Consider the following 25,264-nt stretch of genomic DNA (forward strand, 5'->3'; position numbering starts at 1 on the left):
ATAATGGTGAAGAGAACAGTTGCAAGAAACCACTAGAATGTTCCAAGAATGTTCCAAGGTGCCTCTAATTTTTACTCGTGAGGCAAACACTGTTCGAACATCTTCAGTGAAATGTTATTTTTATTTTTTAATATTTTTTTGAGACAGAATCTTGCTCTGTCGCCAAGGCTGGGGTACAGTGGTGTGATCTCAGCTCACTGCAACCTCTGCCTTCTGGGCTCAAGCGATTCTCTTGCCTCAGCCTCCCTAGTAGCTGGGATTATAGGTGTGCACTACCACACCTGGCTACTTTTTGTATTTTTAGTAGAGACGGCGTTTCATCATGTTAGCCAGGCTGGTCTCGAACTCCTGACCTCAAGTAATCCACCTGCCTTGGCCTCCAAAAGTGCTGGGATTACAGGCATGAGCCACTGTGCCCAGCCTGAAATGCTGTTTTTAGTACGTTAAAAGTGTAAATTAGCAATTACAAAAATTTATACTATACTCAGACAATATTAACGTTCATGGAAAAAGAATTAAAAAATTCAAGGGAAGTGCTTAGACAGTAAAATATCTAAATCATCCAGCATGCAGAGTCAAGCAAAGATATTGTAAGAAAGTGACTTTACTTTTTCCAGATGTTTTGTTAAATGATGCTGTCTCCCCTGGGCTCATTCTGCCCGGATTGTTGCCAAAAATGGACTTCCTGCTTTTCCTTTCTTTTCCTCTGCTAGAGCCAGATGCATTTAGAGTTGACAGTCCTGTTCCCATAAAATGAAAATAAATAAGCCAAAAACTACAAGCAAGGCAACTCAAAATTTTCCATCCCCGTCAGTGTTTATTTTGAAGTCCTACTACTCCCTTGGAACCCAGTACAGAAACCCTACTAGCAGTTTTTGTTCTGTTAATAATAGCATTGTAGGCAATAAAAGCAAAGTTTTAAAAATCTCTATAGGCAAATGCAACAATAACTGCATGCTTATCATAGAATGACCACAAAATCACACACACACTTAGCTAATTGTGCATCAGAAAGATTTAGAAAAACTGCATGAAAAGAAGGTGCTGTGGCCAGAAATGATCAGTGGCCAATTATTTAATTTGGAGAGATGAAGGAATGGCAATTACTTGGGTTTTAGTGTCATATTGTCTAGGTTCAATTCCTGCTGGTATTAGCCTTGACTTAACACCTCCTTCTTTGTTCCTCAGTTTCCTTATCTACAAAATGTGTGTAATGATAGGAACTCGCTCATATGGTTAGTCTGAAGATGGGAAATATGGTGATAATGATGTTTATGGCTTCTCTTTCTCAATCCTGGTCTAACAACTCCTTGGATGCTTCATGCCTGGCACAGTGCCTGGTGCAGAGCAGGAACTGAATACATATTTGCTGAATGAGGAAATGAATGCACACCACATAGACCTGGCTCCAACGTAAAAAGAGGGAGCTGAAGGCACCAGCGAAGCCAGAATTGCCTCCAAATTGTTCCCACTGTCATAATTGTACCTTTGGAGAGTAATTCCCTAAGCTGAAGCAGCATTCAGGAGGTCCTCTTTCAGATGATAATACACCTTCCAAGAACATCATCAGAGGAGACAGGATAGAGTAGTGTTTAAGAGCATAGACTTTGGAGTGAGACAGCTGGGTTTAAAATCTGTTCCTAGCAGGGCAATCTCACACAAGTTACTGAACCTCTCTAGATCACTCCCTCCTCATCTATAAATGGGCTGTGGTTAGGAATAAACAAGATAATATACACATACAGGCTGAATATCCCTTATCTGAAATGCTTGGGACCTGAAGTGTTTCAGATTTCAGATTTCTTCGGATTTTGGAATATTTGTATCATACTCACCTGGTTGAGCATCCCTAGTCTTAGAATCCGAAATCCGAAATGCTCCCATGAGCATTTCCTTTGAGTGTCATGTCAGCGTTCAGACAGTTTTGGATTTTGGAGCATTTCGGATTAGGGATGCTCAACTTGTCCATACTTAGTGTGTCTTGTTCAGGGAAGCGCTCAGTCCATAGTTGCTGTTATTATTATAGCTTAATGGGGGGCTTTTAAGGTGTTTTTTTCCTCCAAAGTATTCATAACAGCAAACATGCACAAACTTAGACTATTGAGTTCTCATACCTTGATCTTAATATTTGTGTACATTTTGCTCTTGACACAATTACTTAATAATGGATTTTCTCCCAAGTAAAACTGATTAGGGGCCAGGGGGGAGGGGCTCTGTTCATTCTGGACTTTTGCCTGTATCCTGCCACATGTCAATATCTTCTACCAGTATGTGGGTACTTCAGTGAAGAGCCGGGTTTTTCTTTTGGGATGGGGAGGGGAAGAATGTAAACAAGGGCTGAGTGATCAAAAAAGGGGAAGGATTTTGAATTGTGAGAAGGGGCCCAGAAAAATAATGAAGAAGCAACAAAGAACCTTCATCTACCCTGTTGGCTCACTTACCGACAACGACATTTCCAGAAAGCTGGGATTACAGGTGTGCACCACTAATTTTTGTATTTTTAGTAGAGATGGCATTTCACCATGTTGTCCAGGCTGATCTCGAACTCCTGACCTCAAGTGATCCACCCACCATGTTCCAGACGATGTGCTAATCACACTAGATACTTTATTGCTAATTTTTACAGCAATCCTTTAAGTTAGGACTGTTACACCTCTTTTACAGATAGGGAATCCCAGGTGCAGACCAGCTATAATACATAACTGTTCAAGTCAAGATCATGGAGAGACAGAGCTGGGATTTAAATCCACATGGTTAGCCTAGTGGCTGCCTCTCTTCCTCAGCTGAGTCTCTAGTTAATTTTAGGGTCTTCCTCTCATCTGTGTTTTTACTTGTGGTTGTGAATAAGAATGCTTATTTTAGATATAGATGTTGGAACATCTGACATGACTAAAGCTTCAAGACAGAAGTTTGAGCAGAAGCCATCTAGGTATTTAGGAATAAACCAACTCCAGAACCAGATGCAGTGGTGCACACCAGTAGTCCCAGCGACTTGGGAGGCTGAGGCAGGAGAATCACTTGAGCCCAGGAGCTTGAGGCCAGCCTGGGCAACTTAGCAAGACTCTGTCTCTAAAAAGAAAAAAAATTACTTAAAAAAAAAAAAAGAACAAATTGACTCCAGTGCATATGATGGTATCTTCCTCAGAAATCCTAATCTGTCTGGAAGCTTTGAAATCAACTCCCTAACTAGACAAGCGATGTACGGTCATTAGCCACATAACAACATTTAGGTCAACAGACCACATATATGATGGTGGTCCCATTTAAGATTGTACTGGAGCTGAAAAATTCCTATCACCTTCTGCTGTCCTAACATCCATAGCATAACACATTACTCAAGTGCTTGTGATTAGATTGGTGTAAACAAATCTGCTGCACTGCCAGTCATATAGAAGTCTAGCACATACAATTATGTACAGAACATACTTGATAATAATAATAAATGTTACTGGTTTATATATTTACTATACTATAATTTTTATTATTATTTTAGAGTATACTCCTTCTATATTACATGTGTATATATGTGTGTGTGTATATATATATATTTTAAGTTATATATATATATAGGTTAACTGTAAAACAGCCTCAGGCAGGTCCTTCAGGAAGTATTCCAGAAGAAAGCATTGCTATCACGGGAGATGACAGCTCCATGCTTGTTATTGTCCCTGAAGACCTTCAGTAGGACAAGATGTGGAAGTGGAAGACACTGATATTGGTGATCTTGACTCTGTGTAGATCGAGGCTAATGTGGGTACTTGTATCTCAGTTTTTAATAAAAAAGTTTAAAAAGTAAAAAAAAAATAAAATGAAGTAAAAAAATTAAAAATAAAGAAAAGCTTATAGAATAAAGAAAGAAAATGTCTTTGGCTAGAGTCACAGAATGGGAAAAAAAAAAAAGGAGAAAAATAAGAAAGAAAATGGCTGGGTGCGAAGGCTCATGCCTGTATTTCCAGCATTTTGGGAGGCCAAGGCAGATCAGTCCAGGAGATCAGCCTGGGCAACATCGTGAGACCCTTATCTCTTAAAAAAAAAAAAAAGAAAAATTAGCCAGGTGTTGGTGGCACATGCCTGTAGTCCTAGCTACTCAGAAGACTAGAGTGGGAGGATCACTTGAGTCCAGGAGTTCAAGGTTACGGTGAGCCATGATTCCACCACTGCACTCCAGCATAGACGACAGAGCAAGGTCAGGTCTTTAATTTAAAAATAAAAATAAGAAAAGAAAGAAAATATTTTTATACAGTTGTACAATGTGTTTGTGTTTTAAGCTAAGTGTTATTACAAGAGTCAAAAAGTTAAAAAAATAAAAATTTATAAAATATGAAGTTATAGTAAGCTAAGGTTAATTTATTTTTGAAGAAAAATTTGTATTTATAAATGTAATGTAGCCTTAGTGTACAGTGTTTATAAAATCGATAGTCATGTACAGTAATGTCCCAGGTCTTCACATTCACTCATCACTCACTCAATGATCCACCTAGAGCAACTTCCAGTCCTGCAAGCTTCATTCATGATAAGTGCCCTATACAGATGTACCATTTTAAATCTTTTATGTCATATTTTTACTGTACCTTGTCTATTTAGGTATGTTTAAATGCACAAATACTTATCATTGTGTTACACTTACTTACAGTATTCAGTACAGTAACATGCCGTACAGGCTGGTAGCTTAGGAGCAATAGGCTACACCATCTAGCCTAGGTGTGTAGCAGGCTACACTGTAGCTTTGTCTAAGTTCACTCTATGATGTTTCACACAATGACAAAATAATCTAATGAAGCATTTCTCAGAATGTCTCTCTCTGATTAAGTGATGCATTACTGTAAATATGATCAGTGCTGGGCTTTCTTCTGGATGCTCTCCCAGAGACATCAGAGGATTCAACATATTGGCACTGCTAAAATCAGGAGAGAAGCTGAGTCTGGGGATGGTCCGAGAGCCACTCAGGGTCACACGGCTACCTTTCCTTCCTGAGTGCCTTGCCTGCCATGCTCTGCAGGGCACAGCTGGGCCTCATCTTACCCAGTCACTGTAGGCCCGAAAAGCTGTCTTCACTGGTTTTGCAAGATATTGGGAGGCACCAAGGGTAATTAAGTTTCGGCGAACAGTGCTACTTCTCAATGGTGTGTTGGTTGACATTCTCCCTAGAGTTCTGTTCCAAGCCCTCTCATTTCCTGAAATGCATCCCTTTGCCCTCCAAGGTGTTCCAACCTGCAGCACTACTGTGGGTCTGAGTAACCCAGAACAGCCATTGGGGACCGCCAAGGCTCTCTGTGGGGGAGGCAACTCTCAGTGCCAGGGACCCACACCCAGCTAGCCCAAAGCTGTCCAAGGCAGCAGGGTTCTACTTTTGTCATTCAAATGGGTTGTTAGCAAACCACTGTTTGATGAACAAAGCTTGTCTCTCAGTGCTGAGAAAATGACAGTGTGTGTCCAGGGAATGGACTGACATTTGCAAGGCTCCCCTCATGTGGTTCCTTCAGTGTAGGAATAAAAATGAACCCTGGAAGTCACAGAATCTTCTGGACAAACATCACCATGGAATCCCTGGGCACCTGCTCTGTGGACTGTGTGGTGGATCCAAAGGAGAATGAGGCAAAATCCCCCTCAGAATCAGACTTCCACATTATCTGGCTCTACCTGCTCCTGAATTGCCTGCCTTAGAAACCCAGGGACCAGGACCTCCCAGTGCCTTCCAAATGTAAATCCCTGGTAGAGAGGCCTGAGACTGGGTATGTTAATCAAGTGGCCCGGGTGATTCTGGAGATTTCAGCAAGTGTAGTAAACAAGGATTCTAGTCAACTCCACTTTTGAGTGAGAAAGGCTCAGAGAGATTTGCCTTGGCCAAATCACAGAGCATGGTAGCCAAGAGCCCAAGTCTCTGACCCACGATCTTATCTGATGATCTTGTCACCAATGAATAATTTTTTTCTTCCAAGGTTGTAATCTTTTAAGCTATGGGTATGTCAAGGCATACAGAGCAGTATAATTGACATTGGAGACTCAGAATGAGAGTGGGAGGGAAGTGAGGGACGAAAAACTACCTATTGGGTACGACTTACACGACTTGGTTGACAGGTGCACTAAAATCCCAGACTTCATCACTATACAATTCATCCTTGTAACCAAGAACTACTTGTACCACTAAAGCTGTCAAAATAAAACAAACTCAGAATAAAAGAAAAAGGTTGTACTCCTAACTGTGGAACAACTGGGTATCCAGGAGGTACCCAAACATATGCTTATAAATGAAGGAGCTCCAGAAAGCAGATGTCACAATGAGTTGAAGAGTCTCAGATACTTTACAAGGACCCCATCCTTGGAATTTGGAATGGGGCCAAGGGGAGAAGGAAGGCCAGGCAAGGTTGAGAAAACTCTGAGCAACGGCCTGGCACTAGAAAGACGGCAGTGTATGTAGGTGCCTGAGGAGAGTGGGGGATGCAGGGGAGCTTGTGGGAAGATATTGGAAACTAGGTTGGTGGGGTCATAAAATAAAAATACCATATCCTTTTTTTTCTATTAGAAGGAGAAAAAACCCAGGACAATAGAAGTACTAAATGCAACCAAGAAATAAACCCTAAGAGAAAGCGGGTCGAAAAAATTCAACTACTTCAATAGTGTGGTGCAAAGAGCCCAGCCCCGGGAGCTGGCAGGAATTCTGGCTCTTGTCCTGCCACTGACCTAGCCTCTGATGGTGGGGAAGCTCCTTCCTTTCTGTGGGCCTCATACCACATGACTGTTGAGTGCCTCATTGCAATGAAGGTTTTTTTTTTTTTTGTTTGTTTTGTTTTTTTTTGCATATGGCTTGTAAGAAGGGACTTGGGATGATGAAAGGTGACATACACTGAAATTGATAATGTAGCAAAATTAAAATGAATGGCATAGCCAAATGAACAGTTTATAGTATTTTCCTCATGTGCATCAAACAAATGATTGTAACAAGAAATATTTAGAAGGTATTATAACAATCATTCTGGCAATCCAATTTAGCTCATCTGAGACAGGAAATATAAAATCAGGGAAAAAATGTAAGAAATTTCATTTTTCTAAAGAAAATGAAAATACACTATACCTATGAAGAAATGTATGCTATGTGAACACTTTTAAAAAACAACATACTTGGAATTTTTAAAATAAGCCGAACAACCACATGGTTAGAAGCTCTACCACATGACCTCTTGATCTTCCACGATTCTCTACTGGTACAGAGACTTTACCTTTCATACTGACTTCAAATATCTTTGGGAATTTGTGCTCCTTATTTACTGAGTGCTTGAGAAGAAAAGACAAAGCCAGTGGAATGGTCCGAGTGTGGCATCCGCTGCATTTGTAAAGAATAAGAGCTGCAGTGGGTGTGATTCTTGGACAGAGTGGCGCTCATCCTTGTTCCTGCAATGAAGGACATGCCAGCCTCCAGGCTCTTTGACAGGTAAAGGGTTTTACTCCATCAGAAAAAGAGTTTTGCCAGTTGCAAATAATGGTCATATTGTACTTATATGCCATGAGGTCATGGTCTGTGAAATTAAACTTAAATGGCCAGGTTCCTGCATTTCTTTGAAATCTTTGCTGGCTACTTATTGATTCATATCCTCCTCAACAGGATTTGCTAGCAGACAAGCAGTAGCAGCTGCCAAAAGTTTAAAAACAGCTTATAGGAGAAAACTTACAATTAAAATGATTTTAATATCATGAAATATATGATTTTTATCATATCATTAAATAATATGATCTTTTTTTACTCTGATGTGTGAAAAGCTCACTATTACCTAACTGTGATTTTAAAAATTTAGTTATTATTTTTTAGAGATGAGGTCTTGTTATATATCTTGCCCAGGCTGGACTTGAACTCCTAGACTCAAGCATTTCTCCTGCTCAGCCTCCCTGGTAGCTGGCACTACAGGCACGTACCACCACACCCAGTTTGCCTAACTTTTAAATAGCCCAATGCCTCCGGCCCATTTGTCAGACATGGTGTGAGACCGGGTGCTTAAGATATGCTCTGGGAGGGACCTGAGTTCAGCCCATCTTGAAAAGATGAGGGCATTTTAGTGCCTCTCTCCAGGCCAAGACTATAAATCCTGTTTACTAACATTTAGACTGATCCTCCTATCTCAGCCACTTCCCTGTTCTCAGAAATTTTATTCAAGAGAATCCTTTTTCTTAGTATGAGATGAATTTTTCTGAGTTCCATGTACTTATGGACTTTCTTGTTTGTCTTCCACCCCCTGGTGCCCCATTTGTGGGACACATAATTGAGTACCTCATTAAAAACAGCCCGAAACAAGAGAGGCCAGGCAGTATAACGGGTAAGGGCAAGCAGGACTTTGGAGACAGACAGGCTTCAGAGCCATAGGTCTACCATTCATTAATTGAAAAGGACACTGTTTTTGGAAAATGGTTCATCAGCCTAAGTCCACTGTATATCTAAAAATGGTCAATTGGGGGAAATCTCTCCTTCCACTTCAACCCCATCCTTGGTCCTTGTGGTTTGGGTGGGGCCTTGCTACCCAGCTCAGAGTGGAGCATGTGACATGGGATCCAGACCGTCAGAGCACTGCATCTCCTGGCCATAGTGATTGGTAAAGGACCCAATGAGAAACAATGACACTTCTGCGGGAAGTTCTGGAAGAGACTTTTACACTGAAGCTGAAACTGGAAGCATGTAGTGCTAGCCTGCTGTAGCCGTCTCGCAACCAGAAGGGAATAAAGGGGAGAAAGCCAACATGACGGAGGCGGAATGAGAAATGAGGAGAGAGAAAGCATGTGCCTTGGTTAAGCTATACCTGAAACCTGTGTGTCTTCATTTTTAAGCACATGAGTCAATATAAGTTCCCTTTACTTAGTTCAATTTCTGCCACTTTCAAACAAAAGAATCTTGACTGATATACTCTGAAACTTGGGGCAAATTACTTCATCTCTCTCAGACTTTATTTTAAAATGGAGATAATACCGCCTACCTTGTAGAATCATTATGAACAGTAAAGGAGATGTACATAAAATAGCACAAATCCTAATACTTAAGTATTTAATACATTTAGCAATTAGAAATTATGAGTATTATTTTTATAATTATTAACTATTATAAAAAGACATTGTGTGACCTGAAAAATGAGTATTTTATGGTATTTTTCTTCATAAGCATCAAGGCAAATTATAATAACAAAGATATTTAGGCGGTATTATAACAATGATTTCAGCAACACAATTTAGTTGAGAGTGTTCACAATGCCCAATTAAATAAATGGCATACTTTTAACCTTTGATATCTTTAAAAGTTATAGATGATATTGCCTAATCTTACCTGGAAATTTTACTGCTTGACAATAGATTACAAGGTCAGAAAGCTCTGGTGCAATCTGTCTGCTTTCCTTTTTATTCTGATCAAGATAAAATTCTTCTCCCAGTTCCAAATCATAAACCTGGTAAGGGAAAAATGATACCATTTTACATGGAAGGTATATGCTATTCACCTCTGAATTCCCAAAGCTCTTTTATCTGTCCTCCTCTGGTGTTACTACTGTATTTCCTCTTGCATGGTAATTATCCATATACATGTCCCAACAGCTTTCCTAGACTAAAAGCTTTCTGAGGGCAGGAGGTGAGTCTAATTCATCCTCCATCTTCCCTCAGTGCATGATCCACTGTCTTAATGTGGAATGGTCAATACATATTTGTTAAATAGAGGATTGACTATGTATCTTCCGTGGCTCAAATTTTTGACATATCTTACAATTCCATTGTCCAACAATGTCACTGCAACTGCGTCTAAAGATTTGCTCAGAGCCTATAAACTGTGAGGCACTTGAGGGTAGGGTCTGGGTATCTCACTTATCTTTCTATTCTCAGTGTCATTCCTCTGCTGTCTGGCCCATTTATCTTCTTGGTCATCCCAAATGCCTTTAAAACTTCTTGCAATTCCCTGGACATACCAGGCTGCCCTCTTGGCCCGAATGTTCTGTTTTTGTCTGTTTAGCCAAATCTTCCTTCTGAAACCTCATCTTCCCTGAGAGCCTGTCCTTGATTCTCTGATAACACAGTATAATCACTGTTCCATGCACTTACATTCAACACAGTTGACATGTCTGCCTCCATCACTAAACCACCTCCTGTGCCACTTCAGTACCTGCCACACATACACCATTAGTAGGTATTGGCTGGATGAATCAATGACTAACTTTCCACAAATGGAAGGTGGGTGTCTTTTAATATCACCAAGTGAACTTTGGCAGGCATCTAAGGGAAAGTGAGGGGAAAGGTGAAAGCGAGGGACAGGGAGGAAGTGGAATCCCATCTGAAACTGACAAGAGTACCACATGGTCAAAGTGTCATTTAACAGAAACCATTCACCCACCTTTCCTTTGTTGCAAGCAGAGTTATCTGCTTTCTTTATCCTCTTTGGGATTTCTTCATTATATTCAAACTGAAGCTTGTCATTACATGATTTATTTTCAGGTCTGTCTTCCAGAATGTTGTCTGAAAATAAGTTAGCAGACTTCAGTAAAAACGAACCCAATGCTTCACTTAAGAGCTACATGTGCATCACTGTGAGGACATCCAGATACTTGTACTTATCTATAAGAATGAGGCTCTAACTACATAGTATGTTAACAAAATGATGGCTTGAAGCATAACTGTAAAAATTGGGTTGATGCAGTTATTTTCAATTCAATTGATTTATTTACCAGTAGTTTTTGTCACTTATATACATAATTTAAATGATTCAAAATAAGCTGGCATATAGACATAATCTAAATGAAGATGCCAATTTTCATACAGATGATTGGAACTGTGCAAATATTATGGAAGACACCCCGTGTCAAGAAGCTGACAGCACACACGTTTGGGAAGGATTTAGTGGCTGAAGCACTTCTAGAAGGTACATACATGATTTAATCACTCTCACTTTGAAATGAAGCTATTTACTTCTTTTACCTTGAGAAATGCCAAAACCTAGGGGGAAAGACTTATTATTGGGTGCAATGCAAAGTTTTCACAATTATAATTAAAAAGTAAAGTTTTCATGATTGTTATTAATTTACTAAGTGATAATCAGAAAATAAAATATATCTGAATATTATATCATGAGATATAATCTTATATTTTGCTCTTTTGCTTTTCTATTCGGAATGACTCTAAAGGTATTAGAAGTGTATCGTGAAGATGACCTTTTAAAATGAAAAACAAGAAAGCTAATGTATCTTCCATGGCTCACTCAAGATTTAGTATCGCATCATCAGAGCACAAATCATTAGACCGAAAGGACCTTATACCAAATCAGGGCCATGCAGGCTGACAAGAAGTAAATGAGATAAATCATTTCATTACATTTGTATTCACAGAAGTATCACAACGTCATGCTAACCGGGCCCAAGAAATTGGAAACGGAATGCTGACATCCATGCAGTTAAAATGCCCCGTTCAAATGGCATTTACCTTCCTGACCGTTAGGAGCAGGGGAGGCAGTAAGGACATCTGCTATAGAAAAACAGAATCAGAAAGGGGTAAAGGAAGGAGAAAATTAAGACAAACACCAGGTAAATTAAACAAAGGCATGAAGCAAAGCACAAATAACAGCAGCTTAGATTATAAATAAATGAAACAAGAAATGCTCTATAGATTTAATATTTTGACTGTTGAACAATGCAAGGACTAGCAGTAAACGAAGTGTAAACATTATTAATGTGAATCATGCCAGGGGCTGACACATTCATGTTACATATTTTCAGTTATTGACTGTTGTAATACTCCCAATATGACTTCATTTCGAATGTACAGAAACAGATTAATTTCTTGGAATTGTGTTGTCATTGTCATAGAATATGTCTATGTTAAGTTGTAAATTCAAATTTGTCTGCAGCGTATGTTCAAAACTAGACACAAGGTAAACAACAAGGTTGGGAGAAAAATATTCATTAAGAATTTATTACCCAAAAGGCAGCGTTACAATTTCTCAGATAAATAACTCTCATTTGCAACTTCCTTAGGGTTTTCTTGCAATAATTCTGTGGCTAGGCATTATCTCATTTTTATAGCCCAAGTGGTGTTAGATTAATTCCTTTATTTAATGGGCATGAAAACCAAGGATGAGAGATGCCACAGAGATAAACTGGGCACCCTGACTTTAGAGATGGGTTCCTAATCTAGGATGCCTATGAGGGTCTCAGGAAACTTGTGAAACTCTTGCAGTTGTGCAGAATTTTGAGCACGTTTTATTTTTCAGAGGTGATAGCTTTCACCTGATTCTCAAAAGGACCCATTATTACGAGAAGCTAGGAAACCTTTTAGGCCCCCTAAGAGGCTGGTAATGGTGCTTCCCACAGCAGGTAGATTTCTGTTCTCTATCCCTGCTGGAGAAAGTGGAGATGGTCACAACAATAATCAAAGGCATGTGGTTAGTAAGGCATCTAACAGTCACATACGGAAGCCTTAACTGGACAAGCTTCAACAAGTCACAGCATAACTACAAGGCCTGTTTGAGAATCATCCAGTCAGAGGGATCTTTCAATGAAGGGGGAAATACTCATGTAGTGGTAGTGGGCTTAAGTGGTCATACATTACAGATCTTAGTGCTGGAAGTAGAGGAAGAACATCACCAAACACTTTGCAGAACTTTTGATTACATATCTGAGGCATCTAAGGCCTAAAGTGGTGAAGACATTGCCCCAGGTCTCACAGTCTACTGGAACAGAGCCTGGTGTGGTCCCCTTTTCCAATGATACCCCACCTCTGCACATGTGGATTGTTAAAAATGCATGCAACTATCTTAGAAATTCAGTGGTATAGGACTAAATTTCCCAAATGAAAATAAATCAGAAAATCCTTCTCCCACCTGTTCATTTTGTTACTTGCAAATCAAAACCATCTATAATAATTTTTTATTATTTCTTTATGTGAAATCTACAGTATAATAATAATTTCTAAAAAGGCTTTTCCTTTCCTGTTCTCAGAAGTACAGAAAAAGCACAGGAGTAATTTATGAAAGAGCAAATTTGTTTTCTAGTGGACTAACTACTTATAGGGGCATATAACATCTAGATTAGTTGATTTCTTAAGTGTGATTTTTATTTCATATCTGAATCAATTAGTTCTTCTATAGGGCATTACTGCAACTGTAATGGGGAAGAAATCCATGGGGAAGAGTAAGTTAATATAAAAAATTCACATCCCCATGACTTTGCAGAGAAATTGTCTTGACTCCTTTTAATTTTTTCCCCTCTTACTATCTGACGAGATATGTCCCTTATATTAGCTCATGGGGTTTCAGGTGTAGCAAACTGGCTTTTAATTGGTGGTATGGAGCAATCAACTATTACTAAAGACAAATATTAAATGATGTAGTTTGGTATTCTATTTGGGGGCAGACAGAGACTGCACTATAACCAGTGATGGAGGCTCACAAAACTGAACTATGACTGGAGACAACTCAAATTTCTGCTGAGGAGCAGATACTTGGAGGAGGGGGCTCAGTTGTCTTAATGCTTGAGACAACTTAATGGTAAATGGTTTCTGGTCTGGGCATATCTGCATATTTAGCAAAACAATTATTCTACATAGAAACAATATATTCTACTATATAATGTTTATAGAAATAGGAACCTTGCCATTTTCTTATTATTATATTGTTGTCTTTCAGACATCACCAAAATGAAACAGTCTACTATCAGCAAAGGTACCTGAGTAAACATTCTGCAATCTCTAACAAATGTTTAATGCAAATGAAACACACTGAAAACCTAATTCTCATGTGAGAAGAATCCTTCGCTAGTAATCTGTAGTTAACATCATTCATATGACTTTTTTGTATTGCGTCATTGGCATTACCCATGTTTCTTCTCTTTGGTGGGGCCAGAAGGAAAGATCTTGTTGGCTTAGTGGTATGAAAACCAGGGAAGGAGGGGAAATGAGGCTCCTCTCTTTTCCCTACTAGAATGCCAGAGCAAGAGTGTGGAACAGAGAGCACAGAGCCGTGATGCTGCCCCCTGCCGGTGGTACAGGAGAAAGGACACAACCTCAGTCTACGATTCCTGCCAAGAGTATCAGCCACACTAGAAACTAAAGGGTGAAAACAGGGTTTCTCTGCTGCAATTCCATCTCTTCCTCTAGAAACTTGTCGTAGGAATGACTCCCTGTAACTTCCCACATCTGCCTCTTCTTTCCTTAAGTGGTGGCTAACAGAATCCCCTTCCTTCCTCGGTCCTTGCTAAGTGACTGAATTCAGAAACTCCTGGACAATATTAGAACCAACTGTATTATTGGTCTTTGGAGCTCTAGACTTATTTTAGAAAGAAAAATGTGGCAAATCATCCAAGAATTTTCCTGTGAACAGCACAGGGGTCTGTTTCTCTTACCATCAGAAAGGGATTCATAGTCATAATCATATTCGTCCTCCTCATCTTCCTCTTCCTCATTATTGGCAGATGGGGGGTTGGCATTCCCACCATTATAAGCCTGTGCTTGCATAGATGCTAACTGATGAGCCTGTAAAATAGCAATAATTGTAAACTGCAGATGCCAAGCTACTGAATTCATTTATAACCTTTAAAACTATCCCTGATGTTTAACACAATCATTAAAAGTGGCTTAACCTGTTTTTGATACATTTGGGAGAGGAGAAAAAAATCTAGATTCACTCGAAACGCAATGTCAACACTTGGGTGAATGTCAGCATTCCTACAGGAAGAATCCTGGAGCTTTTATAAACAATCTCCAGAAGACTGTGTGCAGTGCCCAGCTAGCCAGGTTCCCAGGACAACCTCTCCAAGAGAAAGCTTTGGTGATTTGGAGAACCAGCATAAATCCCAAATGACTGAAGAAGTGAATCTACCACCAATTTTTCAAAAGTATGCCTCTGTTAAGAAACCATTTTTTCCCCTTCTTAAAATAATATCTACAGGCTCCTGACCTTGAGAACAATGTTAGAATCCCTGTGGACAAAGAGGCCAAAAGAATTGTTGTTGGTTTAAATAAAATTTTTTTCAAAAGGCTTTCTGAACCATAAATCAGATTAACAAAACAGGCCTAAAAACTTTAGGAAACTTGATGTGTGCAGCCAGGGAGGTCACATACTCCATGTTTACTGGAATTACTGTGAAGTGATAAGCATCAGTACAGGTCTGGGAACCTACCTAGCTTAAGAAAATCATCTGAAATATAGGAAATGTTACTTGCATGAACTAAATGCAGGAAACAACCTAAACGGGGTAGAGGAATGGGGTAAGCAATGGTTGTCTGCTGGAGAGAATGAGATATGTAAAAATAATTGATATATATTTATTGAACAAAGGAAGTAAACAAATTCTTTTATTCAATATTTATGCATTGAATATCATATTATATACATTATATATGCACACATACATATACAATTCTGCATGTGTATGTGTGCATACATGTGTGCTAATATATACTATATATAATGTATGTGTGTGCATACAGATAATAGCTATACATGTAAGTATATACACTATATAAATATACATATAATTCTGTATTTGTTTTATATGTTTAAAGTGCAATTATATAAAATGACAGTCATAAAGTGCTAGATATTAAATGTTAATACGGCAGGGGTTCTTCACTTGTTTTTGCATCACAGACTTCTCTGGTAGTCTGGTGATATAGGATCCCTTCTCAGAATGATGTTTTAAATGCATAAAATGAAATGGTTACAAAGGAAATACTGTTGAATACAGTGATCACATGTTATAGTAACAAATTTGTGCTATTAGAATATATGTGTTTCTTTATTAACACAGTAGAAAACATAGTAGTAGGTTAAGTAACATTTTTGAAAATATAAATTGAGCATAAATAATTCTTGGAGATATTAGCGACAACTGTGAAGTATAATGAAAAAGTTGCCATTTCCATTGATGACAATAGGTATTGTCTATATTACTGTAGTTTATTCCCTACATTTATAATCAGAGGAAATGCTAAATTTCAGCTAGACGTTAGTGAAAATAAAGATGTAATTTTTTTCCATTTATATTCGTACACTCCCTAAATTCTATTTGTGGATATTACCAAGGTTAAGAACTTGTATAATACAGTTGTGTTTGACCTTGGAATTATGTATGTTTCAAAATAATTCTCTATTCCCTGAATTTTTGAAATGTAGTTATATTACCTTTATAATGAATATGTATACATAAGGAAGATACAATTTAGGCTGTGTCCATATCCAGATGAAATGTATTACAAAGCAGTCCATTCCAGATAACTGGACATTGTCTAGGCTGCGATTTCTCAAAGTGGGTTTTATGGAGCTCTGTGGGTGTTAATAGGTGTTATGGAAAAACCAACAATTACAGGAACCACAAAATACATTGAATGCCTGGAAGCAGCAGCTTAACCAAATCTGAACACATTCCTACTACAGGGTTTCACACAGCCTTCATTTAATATGCTAAAGGGCATCACAAGTCTTCAAAGATCTCCAGTGCAGCATTTCCCATGCTTACTTAACCAGGAAATTTTTCCCCCCCATCTTTCTCTTCTCAGAGTCTCTCATAGGATTAGTGTTCTTCAAAACTTTGGGAAATCTGTTGTAGGCACAAGTGAGCCACAAAAGCAGGTCTGTTTATCACTGATAAGAGAAGGGCCTTGACTCGGTGAGCACTCAAGGTAATGCCAAGTGCTGGGAATGATGAGGCCAAGGACTGGACAGACCCTACTGTCAGGGAAGCATGAGAACTGTGTGGGAGAAGGACACCACTCAAAGAACCACGAATAGCAGTGTCTGAAAGTGGAGTGCCAAGGCCCCTGAGATGCTCAAGGAGAAGCATGGGAGAGGCAGCCCAACGAACAGCCAACAGCTGGGACCCTTCTACACAATATCCTACTTATTCTAGGGTAGGAAAATGGGACCTCAGCCCCTGAATAAAAGTAACTCGGATATAGGTTGGGGTTGGAGGTATGGGTCAGATGAGGAGACTGGCCCTCATAGGGCTAAGCAGGAACAATGTCTTATACTTCTCTGTTTCCCCAATACCTAGCCGCAGTGCCTGTCATTTAAGGTGAACTGAGTTTTTTGGGTTCAAATTCGGGAGAGGAATGTCAGAATCCTGGAGGATCCTGGTGGGGTATAGTTAGCAGACCTCAGGATGCATCTCAGTACAAGCCAGAGGCAGGTGGAGGGCTTCAGAAATCCTGCTCTGAGTCAATCCATCCTTGCTGAGGGTGAGTTCTTTGTATGGAAATTACTCAGGCCTTCTATGTTAGGGGGTAGGTCTGAGCCCACTGGAGCTCTGGGTCACCCAGTTTATTTGAGGTCAGATCATCACTAGGTCTAGACCCATGATCTACTAGAAAACAGAAAGGCCTTACAGATGTGACTGTGGAATCATTGCTGGTACCCCTTGGGAAGTCATCATGAAAGGTTGCAAGCAGTCTTAGAAAACTGGAAATAGGGATTATATTGTCCCATTTTTCCAAAATGAGGAGCAAGTAAGTTGTGGAAATTATACTGTGGGCAGTGTCTAGGTGATAGCTGACACAATTTCATGATGGGGTATCAATCACTTGGTTTGTGAGAACTTAGGAATTAAAGAGGTGATTTGCAAGAGTTAGAGTGGATCTACTAAGAACAAGCTTACCACACAGTGACCTCCTTAGCTTTTTTGGATAAGACAATTCACTCTGTGGGAAAAATAGCAGATAAACAGTGTTTCTCAAACTTCCAGGATAATAAGAATTATTATTGTTATTATTTTTTCTGCAGACACCATGGTGACTTAAGGAATTATTTTTATATAAACAGATGACCAGGCCTTTCTTCTGGAAATTCTGACTTAGTCAGATTCGTGACCTTAGAATCTGTTTTTCAACGTGCTCCAGCGATTATTCTTATTAATGTATTCTGACTTCTGTATCACCTTTGAAAAGGGCTTCTCTAAAGACCCAAGTCTGAGACTAAGCTCTACTGCTATGAGCTGGGTGGCCTTGAGAAAGTCACACAAGTGGCCAGGCTTCAGTTTTCTATTTTATAAACAAATAAATCAATAAAGAAGTTGAAGCACACTCTGGGAAATGCAGGCTACAAGAGAGGAGAGCACCAGACAGGAGCAATAATCATCAAATGCCAGGGGGCTTATTTAAGAAGGGCACAGGCCTCTCCGCATGGCTGGCTGACTCAAGGGCAACTTGGGATGAAGACACAGTTTGAGAAACTGATAATAAATGTACCAGATGACAGAAACAAAATTCACAAAGAACCTTGTAGGATGTAATAATATACCAAAACCAAGAAGAGCAAAAATAAAGATAAATACGAGGCTCCCATATACAAAAGGTTAAAATTCATTGTTAATCTGGAAAAATGGGAACACTGGGCATAAGAACAATCTATATGAAAATAACTGAATGCTTTTTGTTTTCTAGAAGATCAACATGAGCTCAGTGTGTGCTAAAGAATTTTTTTTTGAGTCAGGGTCTCACTCTATGGCCCAGACTGGTATGCAGTGGCACAATCATGGCTCATTGCAGCCTTGGCCTCCCAGGCTCAGGTGATCCTCCTGCCTCAGCCTCTCCAGTAGCTGGGAATACAGGCACATGCCACCATGCCTGGCTAATTTTTATATTTTCTGTAGAGATGGGGATTTGATATGTTGCCCAGGCTGGTCTTGAACTCCTAGATTCAAGCAATCGACCTGCCTCGGCCTCCCAAAGTGCTGGGATTACAGGTGTGAGCCACAGCGGCTGGCCAAGAACTTTTGAAAAGCAGACAGTCTGAGGCTGCATTAACAAAGGTTTAAAGTTCAAATTACGGGAGGTGATGGTTTCACTGTTCTTGTGCTGTAATATACTACCTAGAATACTGATTTAGTTCTGGAAATCACATTTTAAGATTGACAAATTCAAGAATATCCACAAATTTAAGAATATCTACAATATTCTTAATGGTAAGTCAAGAGTCTAGCAACCATATCCTGTCAGGAACAGTTGTCACAACAAGAATTTTTAGCTTGGAGAAGAAAAGCTGGTGGGGAAACACGATAGCTTTCTAAATATAAAATTAGTCTGTACAGCTGCAGAGGGAAGAGGGAGGGCCAATGAGAAGGAGGAACAGGAAGGAAGATTTGGGCTCAACATAAAAAAGACTTCTGTTCATTACTGGAATGAAGGCCTTATAAGTAACTGCAAATGACTGTGCACAGAATGGAAAAGGCAAGGACATTCACATTTATCTTGAAGACTATAGTGGTATGTGTGGTTAGCAGCTTTATCTGCTTGGCAGTGAGAACTGGGCAGGAATTGTTGGCTAAAGAAAACAGCACAGATGAACAGGGCTCTAGAAGAAAAAGCACCACTGCTGGGTGGTCAGTCACTGATGTGGCATTTGAGGAAGGCCAGGTAGAGTATACATGCTAACATTTAAATAACTTTGTAACAAGGCCCATCAGCGTAGGTGCCATGGCCTCTGAAACCCAAGTAAAACCAACGTCACCTGGAGCAGATTTGTAAGTGCAGATCTGGATAAAGGTAGACCTACTGGAGGTCTCCAACTGGTGGCCCTTGGGGCTGACTTCACCTTCAGACCTGACTTGTTTGGCTGGTGCAGTGTTTAAAAATAATTGAATTAGAGCTGTTCATTGACATGGCATGCACACTCCACTCCTGGCCTCACCACTTCCAGCTGTCCTGTATCCAGCTGGCTCCTCACACTGATGTTTCCTGCTTAGCCCCTGAAGGTGGCTGATTTTGCAACTTTTGGCCCAGAATCATGGGTGATCTTCAAATTGGGTAATGTATACCTTCAGAGGACACAAACACTTCAAGGGAATATGCAGGTTCGGATGTTTATAAAGAAACTGGTTTCTGTATGTTTAGCATCTATGTGCCTGTACTCTTTGAGCTAGCCTGAGAGCAAGTCTGTAGCTGGCTAATTTCCAAGGTGATGTTTTAGGACCAACAGTGCCCTCCTAAGTAGGACAAATAGTTTTGCCAGCTCTCATCCTGTGGGATAAGTAGGTGTAGACTGGAAAATAGACTCAGTGTTCTGGACCTGAACTTTTTCACAGAGCTTTGGGCCAAGGGTCTCCTACACAGGTGGGTTTGTCGTGCTTGGGCCCAGATCTCTGTTGTCGAGATCTGGGCCCAAGCAGCATAAACTAGTGATACGCTAGGATCACAGGGCTATGGCTATTGGGCTTCTACTACAGGCCCCATGCCAAGGGCTCCCCTAAGGGGACTCTCCCTAAAGGGGACTATAGCAGCCATTATGGGATGGACAACCCCCGAAGCTCAGTTTCAGATGCAACAGTCACATTTCATCCCACTCAGAATAAATTAAATAACGGAGGTATATTCTATGTGGGAACAATTCCACAAATTAAATCTTGGGTGAGATGAGAGAATTTATTGGTCTATGGAATGAAATGCCCAAAATCAAATTTATCATTTAAGGAAAGTCAGTCTTGAAAAACTAGTAAACCAGCAGGTCATCTGAAAGGTTAGAATGAGGTTATTTTTCTTTGTTCTAGGCACACTGCCTTTTCATAACCGGTTTAACAAGAGGGGAGTACCTTTTGCTTTAAGATATCCACTGGTGTCTGATGGGCTTTTAGCTTCTTGTTTTTAAGAAGCACTTTCCTTCTGAGTTGGTCAGGTGAAGGAAGCATTGGGTCATCTGAGAAATCAGTCTCAAATAAGAATTTAGCCACCAGCTTTTCTCCAAACACAGTCTAAAAAGAATGAAGGAAAACATACAATCAATGCCTTTTTTTTTTTTATTTTTTTTTATTTTTATTTTTATTTTTTGAGACGGAGTCTCGCTCTGTCACCCAGGCTGGAGTGCAGTGGCGTGATCTCGGCTCACTGCAAGCTCCGCCTCCCGGGTTCACGCCATTCTCCTGCCTCAGCCTCTCCGAGTAGCTGGGACTACAGGCGCCCGCCACCACGCCCAGCTAATTTTTTTTGTATTTTTAGTAGAGACGGGGTTTCACCGTGGTCTCGATCTCCTGACCTTGTGATCCGCCCGCCTCAGCCTCCCAAAGTGCTGGGATTACAAGCGTGAGCCACCGCGCCCGGCCGAATCAATGCCTTTTATCTATAATTGATAAATATATGTACACTTCATAAATATAGTAGATATTTTAGACTGGTTGAATTATTTAAAAAGTCTCAGGAAGAGGAACTAGAAGCTGTCCCCTGCTCCTGCCCCCTTCACAGTTTCTTAATGAAAGGAAGGGAGGTGTTTAGAAGGACAGGAGGAGAGGTCGAGGCCACTCTGCAGCTGGTGTCGGTTCTAACTATTTGGGAAAATATTCTGTGGTCTGATGTATTAAGTAAGAAAACAGAGAGTCAGTTAGAGGCTGTTGTTTGTAGAATAAGGTTAGTTTCAGATGAAGTCAAGTCAAAAGGATAAAACTTTGGAGGGGGTAGGGAGTAGGGACAAAGACATAGGTAGAATTTGCACCCACATAGTGTAAAGAACCACAGACACAATTCTCACAAAGATTTTGAGCATGGATCTCCAAAGCAGAATGTGTGTCTGTCAAGGAGGTGGGTGGAGGGAAAGCAGACACAATGCTTATATCAACTCCATTGTTGCCCAGGCTGGTCTTAAACTCCTGAGCTCAAGTGATCCACCCGCCTCAGCCTCCCAAAGTGCTAGGATTACAGGTGTGCGCCACTGGGCCTGGCCTTGAGTTATTTTTTAATTGAAAAAAAAAAATCAAAGCTTAGGCCAGGACAATATGAAAAATTAATTAGTTTTGTTGGCATTAATATTTGGGGACATTTTGTCAGTGCCCCTCCTTCCCACTGAGAGCCACATTTCCACAAATGCCTCTACCATTAAAGGAAGGGGGAAGTATAATGGAATATCTGCTTCTAAATCTGGGTGCACTATTGTTGTGGGAAGTCAGGGATACCGAACGGAGGGACTGGCTGGAGCCACGGCAGAGGAACATAAATTGTGAAGATTTCATGGACATTTATCAGTTCCCAAAATTAATACTTTTATAATTTCTTATGCCTGTCTTTACTTTAATCTCTTAATCCTGTTATCTTTGTAAGCTGAGAATGTATGTCACCTCAGGACCACTATTGTACAAATTGATTGTAAAACATGTGTGTTTGGACAATATGAAATCAGTGCACGTTGAAAATGAACAGAATAACAGTGATTTTAGGGAACATGGGAAGACAACCATAAGGTGGGACTGCCTGCAGGGTCAGGCAAAAACAGCCATAATTTTCTTGTTGCAGAGAGCCTATAAACAGACATGCAAGTAGGAGAGATATCACTAAATTCTTTTCCTAGCAAGGAATATAATATTAAGACCTTAGGAAAAGAATTGCATTCCTGGAGGGAGGTCTATAAACGGCTGCTCTGGGAATGCCTGTCCTATGAGGTTGAGATAAGGACTGAGATACGCCCTGGTCTCCTGCAGTACCCTCAGGCTTCCTAGGATTGGGAAACCCCAGCCCTGGTAAATTTGAGTTCAGACCGGTTCTCTGCTCTTGAACCCTGTTTTCTGTTAAGATGTTTATCAAGACAATACGTGCACCACTGAACGTAGACCCTTATCAGGAGTTTCTGATTTTGCCCTGGTCCTGTTTCCTCAGAAGCATGTGATCTTTGCTCTGTCTTTTGTCCCTTGAAGCATGTGACCTACTCCCTGTTCATAAACCCCTTTTGAAATCCTTAATATAATTTGCTGGGTTTGTAGCTCAGGTGGGCATCATGGATCTATCAATATGTGATGTCAACCCCGGCAGCCGAGCTGTAAAATTCCTCTCTTTGTATTCCTTCTCTTTATATCTCAGACTGGCTAACACTTAGGGAAAGTAGAAAGAACCTATGTTGAAACATTGGGGGCAGGTTCCCCCGATACATTATCATTCCCTTATATAAGGAAGGACTGACTGTTAACACAGCAACTGTTCTGGCCAGTCTAAGCTCTTTGCTAACTTGGATCTTTGTACTGTGGTATAAGAAGATCTTCTTGGCCAGGTGCGGTGCCTCACGTGTGTAATCCCAGCACTCTGGGAGGCCGAGGTGGGTGGATCATGAGGTCAGGAGATCGAGACCATCCTGGCTAACATGGTGAAACCCCATCTCTACTAAAAATACAAAAAATTAGCCAGGCGTGCTGGCGGGCGCCTGTAGTCCCAGCTACTCAGGAGGCTGAGGCAAGAGAATGGCGTGAACCTGGGAGGTGGAGCTTGCAGTGAGCAGAGATTGCACCACTGCACTCCAGCCTGGGCAACAGAGCGAGACTCCATCTAAAAAAAAAAAAAAAAGAAAAAGACGATCTTCTCCTACAAGATTTGACTTATTTGCCCTGAGATATTTTCAGCTTTTCCACATACAACTGACAGATGATATCCTGGCATCCCTGACTTGTGGTACCAGAAGTGTTGGAGAGTTGTTCTATCCTAATCTCCTAAGGCTTTCTGGAAAGGGTAAGGAGACCAGAGAGCAATACTTATATCACGCCAGCTAAAAAGAGGGACCATCCCAGAGAGGGCTGAGGCTCTGAGAACAGCTCAATTTCTCAGGTTTGTGGGACCCTAACTGTATGCTTCACAGCCAAGGTCTAATTGCAACATAGTCCACAAAGGCCTCATTTAAACCTAATAACGGCTGGGTGCAGTGTCTCGTGCCTATAATCCCAGCACTTTGGGAGGGCAAGACGGGTGGATCACTTGAAGCCAGGAGTTCCAGAGCAGCCTGGCCATCATGGCGAAACCTCATCTCTACTAAAAATACAAAAATTAGCCAGGCATGGGGGCGCACACTGGTAATCCCAGCTACTCAGGAGGCTGAGGCAGGACAATCGCTTGAACCTCAGAGGCAGAGGTTGCAGTGAGCCAAGACTGTGCCACTGCACTCCAGCCTGGGTGAGAGAGTGAGACTCTGTCTCAAAAAAACAAAACAAAACAAAACAAAACAACCCAATGATAATTGCAAGACAAGGGCCAACATACCATCCTGCCTTTTTGTTGAGAGCTCACCTTGAAAATTTCTGCCATTTTTCGTTGCTGAGGCAATGAACAGTGGTTCTCAATCGATATGATGATTGGCAGGTCAGAGTTGATGAAGGCACTGCGATCAATGGCTTCAACCACTTCCTGTGAGAGCCAAAACAGCTCATTAGAGTCCGGATATCTGTCAAGGTGGTCAGAAGGCAGGGTAGTTACAGCCACAGAAAGCATCTCAATTGTTACATGCAGCAGACTCTGGCCAAAGATGGTTTTTGTATTTTCAAATGAAGCATGAGGATAAGGCTCTTTTGTAGAAAGACATTAAACTGTTTATAGTGAGTATTATTCACATACTATAAGGAACAACTATCATATTGAATTTAACAAACCTATTTATATACATATACTCTCTCTGTATACATATATAGAGTATGTTGCAGGTAAAAGACACTGTCCTAGTTATAGCAGCAAACGTGATTAAGCATAAAATACTTTCTTGCTTATAAAGAGTTTATAATTTATGTGAGGCAATAAGACATATGTCACATATATTTGTGTGTATATGTAAACACAGTTATCAACTCATCCCCATGCCAATATAGCATACAGGAGTTTTAGGAATGCTAAATAGGAAACCAAGTTGAGGAGAAAATGCATTTTAGCCACTATTTCTACATGTAAAATAAAAATAATATTCCTTCACAACCTGGCCACAGTTCAGAGAAAAATGATGTTACACAGCCTAAGACCCTCTGAATGAAGGTAGTAATTGCATAACTGAACTAATAAGCTACTCAGAATTTGAAACACAAGAGATCAGTCTTCCTGGGTGACCAGTCTTCTCAGGTGCAGCTGATGCTCATTACATTATAATGCTAACTATTTAACCATCTCCTAACTCCTGATGTTGGCCTTTGTCAGCATGACACCAGGACAAATGACCATTAATTCCTATAGGAGGAAAACAGACCCTGCCTTTATATATCATCATATTATGTAAAAATTGCAACAATATTATTACATGCTAACTAATGTAAGGTAATGGTTACTAACTTGGGTTGAATGGGGAATCTAATGAGAGTTCTAGATTAACTCCAGAAAAACGAACATGTGCACATTCCACATGATACAGCAAACACTTTTGGGAAGTCTTCCTTTAGACCCAGCATAAAGACCCTTGACCTAAGGTGTAATTTGGTCAAGTCCTGATTTAAATGAAGAATGAAGGCCAGGCGCGGTGGCTCACGTCTGTAATCCCAGCACTTTGGGAGGCTGAGGGGCGGGAGGAGCACTTGAGGTGAGGAGTTTGAGACCAGCCTGGCCAACATGG

At 40.4% G+C, this 25,264-nt stretch overlaps 1 protein-coding gene and 1 long non-coding RNA gene across 7 annotated transcripts in view; one reads left to right on the forward strand and one right to left on the reverse strand.

Annotated features, from left to right (window-relative positions):
• The window catches only part of PLCE1 (phospholipase C epsilon 1), a 440,302-nt gene that overhangs the window by 44,188 nt on the left and 370,850 nt on the right, over nt 1–25,264 (reverse strand). For 3 of the 6 annotated variants that reach the window (XM_063629733.1, XM_055254872.2, XM_055254909.2), the window contains 7 exons: nt 23,965–24,081; nt 20,526–20,684; nt 14,349–14,478; nt 11,434–11,475; nt 10,352–10,473; nt 9,302–9,419; nt 609–740 (listed from right to left, as the gene is read on the reverse strand). In XM_063629733.1, the coding sequence (XP_063485803.1) occupies nt 609–740; nt 9,302–9,419; nt 10,352–10,473; nt 11,434–11,475; nt 14,349–14,478; nt 20,526–20,684; nt 23,965–24,081 (820 nt within the window). The remainder of the gene's footprint in view (nt 1–608; nt 741–9,301; nt 9,420–10,351; nt 10,474–11,433; nt 11,476–14,348; nt 14,479–20,525; nt 20,685–23,964; nt 24,082–25,264) is intronic. The other 3 variants (XM_063629746.1, XM_055254888.2, XM_055254898.2) reach the window with 1 other exon arrangement.
• On the forward strand, nt 7,200–14,971 carry LOC129468994 (uncharacterized). Its single transcript, XR_008652885.2, has 4 exons — nt 7,200–7,429; nt 10,777–10,876; nt 13,634–13,669; nt 13,928–14,971. It is a non-coding gene; the product is annotated as an uncharacterized lncRNA (long non-coding RNA).

The sequence above is a fragment of the Symphalangus syndactylus genome, chromosome 2, assembly GCF_028878055.3.
Source record: "Symphalangus syndactylus isolate Jambi chromosome 2, NHGRI_mSymSyn1-v2.1_pri, whole genome shotgun sequence".
Taxonomy (NCBI): Eukaryota; Metazoa; Chordata; class Mammalia; order Primates; family Hylobatidae; genus Symphalangus; species Symphalangus syndactylus.